Below are 8,804 nucleotides of genomic sequence, written 5' to 3' on the forward strand. Positions count from 1 at the left end.
GAGGATGCTCAAAATTTGGGATCATTTTAAGGCTTGGGATCCTCTGGAGAGAGGGGTATTTTAGGAAGTCCGGAGCCCCACCTCTCCTTCTACCCCTAACTACCAGCTAGTCAGCAACTCTCAGAACATTTCAGCTATTGCCTAAGATAAAAGACATGCTGGGTGTAATTTCTGACAAAACATCATAACCACTGTTATTTGTGTCACCTTCCAGGTGAGGTAGGGATGATCAGACACCACTGACAGCAATCCCTGCCTCTCTGGTCTGACACAAGGGCAACAGAGTAATATTACCAAGAAAACTGAAATCTCAAAATGTTGTTTTACTGTGGTTCCATTGAAATGAAAACCACATTTTTCAAGAAATACTGATTTAAAACTTTTTGACAACAAAGAAACGGTTCTTTAAACCATTTTTGAATTATCTTAAACTATCACCTCAGATTAAGTTTCTTAAAGCTTGAGCTTTATTGATTTGGGTTTTTTTAAACTCAAGTTATTACTTAAAAACAGAAAGAATAATCACGGTGAATGAAGTTATTAAAAATATGCAGTAGAATATTTAATTAAGAGTATACATATATATGTAAACCACACATATTCTGCATTTGTGACAAAAAAGACCCTGCACATGGTTTCAGAAAGACCAAGGGATTAGAAGCCAGGAAGATTGCAGAACTGGAGTTGAAAAAAAACAACTATTGCCATTTTTATTTGCTATCCATTAGCAATAAATCTTATAAAAATTCACTAGATAAAAACCTTCACAAAGTATTAGATACTTATCTGGACAGAAATGGACATTGTCATTCATGTCACACAGACTAGTGAAGCTATGCCAACGTGATGGCAGTGAGAGGGGCCCAGCAGTGGAGGATTGCTGAGGTGGGTGGTTGGGAACAAAAGCAGGCAGAAGCTACAAAAAAAAAAAACTTGTGGGAAGAGCTTAAGGGCTCTGAGAGATCACTGATCTGCAAAATACAACTACAGAGAGATGCATTAAAGAAACAGAAAACAAAAAATCTGCACCTGATAAGTATAAACAGCTTGAAAAGAAGGTAAATCACGATTTAAATCAAAATTGAGAAATAAATTTGGAGACAAGGAAGTGAAAGTTGGTGTGAAAGAGGCATGCAAGAGGTTAAATACAACTGTCCATGAGCCGGTACCAACCCAGGCAGACCCTGCATCCACTGCATGCTGCATAAGGGGAGCATCTGTTAACAGATCCCTGCAAATTATGGCTATTTGTGTCCACTGAGGACAAGACAAAAATCAATTTCATTTGCACCAAAGAAGCTTTAAATAAACCCTAAGGATGGAAACTGAATATGAGAACTAAGAGACTGCAAAACCTCATGCATGATGGGGCATTTCTTTCATAACATCTGACTAGAAAAACATCTATGTGGGATGGCCAGGGGCCATGTGAGTGGCAGCAGGTGAGGAACCACTGTTAGGTTGGTTGCTGCATTTGGCTCTCAAAGCTTCACAAAGGCACGTGTTCATTCCCTGGCCTTGATACATGACTGAGGTTCCATGCAAGAGTGGCACAGAATCATAGAGTGGTTTGTGTTTGTAGGGGACCTTGAAGATCTTCTAGTTCTAACTACCCATGCCACAAGCAGGGTTACCTTCCATTAGACCAGGTTGTTCAGAGCGCCACACAACCTGACCTTGAACACTTCCAGGGATGGGGCATCCACAATTTCTCTGGACAGCCTGTTCCAGTGCCTCACCACCTTCAAAGCAGAGGATTTTTTCCAAATATTTAATCTAAATGAAGTCAAAAACTGGCATATGTTGAGGCCAAGATCCACCAACACTTCATCCTGAATCAGGACAATCATTGCAGTCCATCTCCTGTCCCCTGATTTTCTGTTGAGCCACAGGAGTGACAGCCATAAACCCTTGAATGACAGCATCTGGCACAACCTGCAAACAGGAACGGAACCAGAGATGGTTTCTGCTTCACAGAATCACAGAATGTTAAGGGTTGGAAGCTACCTTAAAGATCCTTAGTCCCAACCCCCTGCCATGAGCAGGGACACCTCCCACTACACCCGGTTGCTCAAGGCCTTATCCAGCACGGTTTTGAACACTGCCAGGGCTGGGGCATCAACGGCCTCCCTGGGCAACCTGTTTCAGTATCTCACCACATTAACTGTAGAGAATTTCTTCCTAATATCTAATCTAAATACTCCATCTTTCAATTTGTACCCATTCCCCCCAGTTCTCTCACTGCAGTTCCTGATGAAGAGTCCCTCTCTGGATTCCCTGTAGCCCCTTCAGATACTGGAAGGTGCTGCGAGGTCTCCCCACGACCTTCTCCAGGCTGACCAGCCATAACTGCACCCAGCGGGCCTTCCCCCTGCCCGGTTCCGTCCCTCGCCGGCACTGAGGGGACACCGCTCTCTGCGCCACGGCTCCGGCCGAGGCGACAGCAGCCCCTGGGAGGGCCGGGCCCCCTTCGGCTCCGGGGCCCCTTTGGCTCCGGGACCCCTTCGGCTCCAGGACCCCTTCGGCTCCGGGACCCCTTTGGCTCCGGGGCACGGCCGCCGCCAGCAGAGGGCAGGCCCGGCCCCGCTGCTCCCGGCCCCGCCGCAGCCATATCCGCCGCCGCCGGGAAGGGGCCTGCACGGGGGCCGCTGTGGGCGCCGCGCTCCCGCCGCTCGCTGTCGGGCCCGCGGACCCCACGCCCCGCTCACGATGCCGCTGGGGCTGAAGCCCACATGCAGCGTGTGCCGCAGCACGTCCTCTTCCATGTGGAAGAAGGGCGGGCAGGGCGAGATCCTGTGCAACAACTGCACGGCCCGCTCGGCGCCGCCACCCCCCGCCGCCTTCGCCACCACCTCGGCCGCCGCCCAGCACAGCAACGGCGGCAGCAGCGGCAGCGGCGGCGGCGGCGGCGGGGGAGGAGGGAAGCAGGTGAGGAGGCCGAGGGTGACAGTGATGGAGCCGCCGGGGCCGGGCGGGGCCGGGCGGAGCTGGGGCCGGGGTGTTCGGGCCGTCCCCCTTGTATTCATCCTGCTGTTCCCCACAGAGCAAGCAGGAGATCCACCGCCGCTCCGCGCGGCTCAGGAACACCAAGTACAAGTCTGCGCCCGCCGCGGAGAAGAAGGTTTCCACCAAGGGCAAGGGCAGGAGGCACATCTTCAAGCTCAAAAACGTAAGGCGGTGCGTGGCAGAGCGCCGGGGCCGCGGGTGGGTCCGGAGCCTGTGCCGGGCTGGGGCGGGCACGGAGCCCGCGGGAGGAGTGGAAAGAGAAACCGGTCATGGGACTTCTGCACTCGCTTCTCCACATAAAATCCTGGAGATGAAAACGTTTGCTGTGTAGCTTTGAGCTTTAAAGTAAGAATGTTTGCTAGTTTCGTAGAAGATAATGTATCTCTATGTTGTCTAAAATGAAAAAACAATTTCTTGAACTTTATGGTTGATTTGTTTTAATGCTCTTGATTTTCTATTTCTGTGCTCTTTTCTTAGCCCATCAAGGCTCCTGAGTCCGTATCCACTATAATTACAGCGGAATCAATCTTTTATAAGGTATGGCTTATACAAATCTATTTGCAAAAATGATTATCCTGTTTCTGTTTCCAATTTCAATAATTATCATGGACAGTGAAAGCGCTAGGGATATAGTCACAGAAACTGTTCTTCCTTGCCTAACAATTGTGTAGGATTTTGGTTTGCCATAGTTATTGCCATTAAGTCTTGCCAGGTAGTTTACCTGAGTAGTTTAAATAGTTATCATTGTCCCAGGTTTCTCTATTCCAGGAAAAAATGCTTTTTTTTTTTTTTTTTGTAATTATTGCTGTCAGCATTTTTAAACTTAACTTGCACTGTTCAGAGGTCAAGTGACTGCAGATGATTATTTAGATTTGTGTGATATTTCCTACCTTAGGTGCAGAACATATTTCCCACAGAAGGTGTGGGTTGCAATGCCCCAGCATGTCAGCTGGCTCCCATTTGAGAGCTGGTGCAGGCAGTCTCAAACATCCTGGGAGATCTGTTGGCACTTGCAGTGAAGCGGGAGGGAACTTTCTCACATTCATGCTTGAAAGCAGCTTTACCAGCCTGCCAAGGTGTTGGTGTTCTAAAGTTCTGAAATTTGCTTTTGTTTCCCAGCAGTACAAGCAAACAGAATGATTTTTCCCCTTTTTCCTCCCCAGAAAAGTCAGGATAAGGCATTGGGAGACTGCACAGCCAGTGGTGGCCTGAGATTCCATGTGCTCTCCAGTGACCTGATGCTTCATGCCTGGCATTCCAGATGAATTTCTTGATTGCTGTTGACCAGTTCAGAAAAGAATTACTGTCTCATGTGTTTGTTTTTATCAGAAATTCCTAAGAATTATATCAAAACTTCTATCTAACCTCCTTATGTAAAATAAGGATATCAAAATACTTTGATACCTTGCGGTGTTGTTGTGAATAGGATTGTTTGGGATTTTTTGTATTCTTTTTATCTGTTTTAAGAACAAACACCTTTCTTTCGTATGCCACCATTCTCTTGCATGTAGCTGAATTGAAGCTGCCTTTCAAGACTGGCATAATTTAGGATAATTTAGGGTACTGATCCTTAAGATATGAATCAGAATGTGAAGTGAAGCTGACAAAATCAGGTTGTTTGATTTCAGTGTCATTTGTATGTCTTCTAGGGTGTATACTACCAAATTGGAGATGTTGTTTCTGTGGTTGATGAGCAGGATGGAAGAACATACTACGCTCAGATCCGTGGGTTTATTCAGGACCAATACTGTGAAAAGAGTGCTGCACTAACCTGGCTCATTCCTACACAAGCCAGTCCCAAAGACTGTTTTGACCCAGCATCCTATATCATAGGTAATCTCTAAGCCTTCACTTCATACAACTACTTGGATGTGCCAACGCTAATGCAGAGTTGTATTTTTAAAATGAACATTTTAGCTTCTCAAGGTATTTTATCCAAGTTCCACATTTTAGACTCTAATCTTGTAAACATCTCATTTACTGTAATAACACTTTCTATTTATCTTGTACACATAATATGATTACCACTATTGCAGTGTGTGATTATCTCATACTGTTATTATCTGAGTGTTTGTGGGGACAATTACAGTTGTGCAGCTCTAAAGATCAAATTATTACTCTATAGATAGGTTTAAACCATAATAACTTTGATTCTGATATACCAGTCCAAGTTGTTTCTTTTAAAGAATTACTTGATCTTTATCCTGGGTATTCAGAATACATAGCATGCAAGCACTGGAACAGAGACTATTCTGCTACTGATGATAAAATTAGTAATTCAGAAAAGTCCTTCTGACAGGCAGGACACAAAAATAATGTATTTTAAATATATTAACTACAGTACTTCACTCAAATACCAGAATGCTTCAAATGAGATGAAGGGGAAGATCAGCTCAGCAAAATTAAAGGTAGAAGTTTCTTGCCTAATACAGGAGGCTACCTTGGTAGCCATGGTCATGGATTGGAAAGACAGTTCTGTAAGGGAATGTTGGCTGTTGTGGCATATTTTTATTCAACATAATTAAATTTATGCCTTTAGGTTTTGTTTTTGAAGATTTTTTTTTTTTTTCCCTAGGACCAGAAGAAGATCTCCCAAGGAAAATGGAATATTTAGAATTTGTTTGTCATGCACCTTCGGAATATTTCAAATCTCGATCATCTCCCTTCCCTACTGTTCCTACAAGGCCAGAGAAGGGCTATATATGGACTCATGTGGGACCTACTCCTGCAATCTCCATTAAAGAAACTGTAGCCAATCATTTATAACTTTTTTAAGGACTGTTTTGCACTAGCTATTTTGGGTGTATCCTCCAGTTTGTAAAACCTGTACAAGAAGTCTTAAAAATTATAAAATGTGCTGGTTTACTTTACAGATTATGGTATTTATTAACTTTAGATACATCAGATCTTTGAAGTGGAAGTTTTCATTTCAGTGCTCTATTCTTCAGACATTATTGCTCATCTTGGGACAAAACCACAAGTTTCATGTTGTCTTTGACTTCTGAAAATTTCCTGTAGTGTTCATTCTTACTTTTTAAGTTATTTTCCAGAAGAAGAATTTAAAAGACATAATCATCCAGCATTTTACATAAATGTTTAATTTAATTAACTGTGACTTCTGCTTTTATTTCCTTGTTAAATAATTTAGGACTAGCTTCACCTAAATTACTAAAATGGTCAGTGATGCAGTTAACAGTTTTCTGTTACATGGAGAGGAATGATCTCCCTGGATTTCTCCAGACTAAAACCTCAAACACAAAGAGGGACTCTAACAGTCACCTTTTAAGGGAATTTTGTTCATCTGAATCTCAAATGTAGGCCTATGTGTGTAGATTTCTGCTAAACTTACTTATATAAGGGCATAAATTTCCTGGAAAATTTGATGTAAATTCAAAAAGTAATGTTATTTGCCATCCTGGCATCTTCATGGCAGAAGTGGATCTGCATTTCCCGAGCAAGCCAACACTGACATATGATTTGAGTTTTAGATTGTTGATATTTGTTTGCCTGTTAGCTTGGACTCATAAAATGTATTTTAAATTCTTTTTTCAGTCTTCACAATTAATGAAGGTAAGAAGAAAAAAAAAGGTCAGGCAATTTAAATGAAAAAAAAAATTGGTAAGGGAAATAAAAACTAATTTTGTGTAGTGACAGTCTCAGGATGACAAGGAAAATGTTTAAATAGCAGAATGGGAAAAATGCTACATACTAAAATACCAATGAAGTTTTCTGCCCAAAACTTTTTACAAGCCAGTCAGCTCCAAGCATGACGAGATGTGCTTGTATGGCCTGGATTCCAAGGGCTTAGTGGTTCCTGCTGCCTGTGAAGGATAACAGCTGTAAGTGGCCTTAAGTTTAAGTGTACTGATCTTTTCTGTTTTGTTTTTTTTTTTTGTATGACCATATGTGACTACCACCCAGAAGGCCAAAATCACCTTTAAGACATTGTATAAAAGCATAAAAATATTGCATTAGGCTTATGTTTAACTTTATAAAGGGCTTTGATTTAAGATGAAACATATTTGAAAGTCTCAGGTATTGACAACTTTTAATACAATGGGACCTGTGAGGGCAGGAACCAGATAGATTTGTTTCAGCCTGCAGCCTCTGTTCTGCCCTCTTCAAATACAAGGAAAAACAATCAGCCATAAGGGAATAGATGTGAAAGTTAAGGGATACTGTCAATAATTCAGAATGCTCAGAAGTTAGCAATATATTGTTTAGAGTTAAATCTTAATCCTCAGTTGTTTACAAAGATATGTGCCCATGTTCAGTGTCTTGCAGTAATTAATCCTGAGATGACCTCACTTCTCTCCATTCTCTCCTTTCAATTCCTCTGGATTTTTTTTTTATTTATTTATTAACAACAACAAAAAAAATAAAAATAACAAGTCTTGTATTTACAGTAGCCAGAGTGACTCCCTTGACTCAAATGTTTTCCTTCCTTTCTCTGCAGTCCACAATGATTTTCTTGGGATCACTGTAAAGTCCCTGTGCTGCCTCAGCATAATCCATGGACCTGTCCTCTTCTGTGGGCTGTCTTACCTTACCTGAATTATCAGGGTTGGAAAAAACCTTGATGGTCATTGAGTGCCATGAAGCCTAGCTGCTTTCCTTCTCAAATCCTCATAGGAATGAGGAAAACAGTGCTTACATTGTTTTGGTTTTTTGAGTTCCTACAAGGTACACCAAATGAAAAGTACTTTTTGCCGTTTGCCTTATTTGTCAATGGTATTGTTTTAGTCAATAAAATGTAATATAAAAGGGACAATTCATTTTTCATCAGAATACACCTTTCTAAAGTTCAGTGCTGCTGGTGATTAAAGTATTATACTTCCAACTCCAGTCTAAACAGACAAAAATAGCTTTTTTTTCAGAGAGCTATGGAACAACTTCCTTCAGTAAACACTAAGTATTCTGATTTTAGTTTTTATTATACTGGAAAATGTTAAAAAATAATTCAAATGATCGAGAATTCTGATTGTAAGGTCTCAAAAGAGAGTGAATATGCAGGCAATGACTGTTACTAAAATGTTGCAACTTGATTTATAGGTATTTGATTTGTTGCACTGTCCTGTTTTTCTTGCGTTCAGAATATCACCCAGTAACACAGGGAAAATGACTGACTCTCCAAAGAGCTTCTTACGGATGGCCATAGCTGAAGAGTGGGATCTCTGAGAGCAATGTCTCTGAAAATTCCTTGTCTCTCTCATATTAGGAAAATGGAGGACAAAAGGAAGACCTGCAAAATGGACTCAACAGCAGAAGGGGTATCAGAGGATCCTGTGGGGACAGGCTTTGATGCCCTGCAGGGAGCCGAGTTCACCCACTTCTGTCTTCTGTCTTCTGTTTTCTATCTTGGTAATCCCCCATGCCAAAATGTAGGTAGGTCTCATATTGGCATCGCTGGACTGTGAGTGGATACACTGCTACTGAGTTTATGGCCTTGTGTTGAGCTCCAGAGTTTTGTGACCAGCCAACAGTAATTTTCATCAAGGCATTTTAGTTCTACAGATGGAACTTGTAGTCAAGAGCTAAAAGCCACAGAGCACCAATAAAATACTCATATTATATTATAATATATATATATATAATATACCATATAGACATGTGGTCTGTGTCCTGAGGCACACATTGCAGGAAATCTGTAGCCCTTAACTTTCATGTGAACTTTACTGTACTGAAACAATACATCCTGGAGAAGAGTTTCTCTCTGGGCAATGGCTTTGTTGGGGACAGAATACTTTTTGGGAAAACGTAATGTAAATACAATGGATAAATAAGCATGTGGGTCCTTG

At 42.0% G+C, this 8,804-nt stretch overlaps 2 protein-coding genes across 2 annotated transcripts; one reads left to right on the forward strand and one right to left on the reverse strand.

Annotated features, from left to right (window-relative positions):
* Positions 1-2,209: 2,209 nt before the first annotated feature.
* On the reverse strand, positions 2,210-2,611 carry LOC131575467 (collagen alpha-1(I) chain-like). The gene has a single exon (XM_058831051.1). The coding sequence runs from the start codon at positions 2,609-2,611 to the stop codon at positions 2,210-2,212; it is 402 nt and encodes a 133-aa protein (XP_058687034.1).
* On the forward strand, positions 2,593-8,576 carry GATAD1 (GATA zinc finger domain containing 1). Its single transcript, XM_058833780.1, has 5 exons — positions 2,593-2,928; positions 3,044-3,169; positions 3,484-3,543; positions 4,656-4,839; positions 5,582-8,576. Exons 1-5 carry the CDS (start codon positions 2,710-2,712, stop codon positions 5,770-5,772), a joined length of 780 nt encoding a protein of 259 aa, XP_058689763.1. The 5' UTR covers positions 2,593-2,709; the 3' UTR covers positions 5,773-8,576.
* The last annotated feature ends 228 nt before the right edge of the window (positions 8,577-8,804 follow it).

Source organism: Poecile atricapillus, chromosome 2, assembly GCF_030490865.1.
Source record: "Poecile atricapillus isolate bPoeAtr1 chromosome 2, bPoeAtr1.hap1, whole genome shotgun sequence".
NCBI lineage: Eukaryota > Metazoa > Chordata > Aves > Passeriformes > Paridae > Poecile > Poecile atricapillus.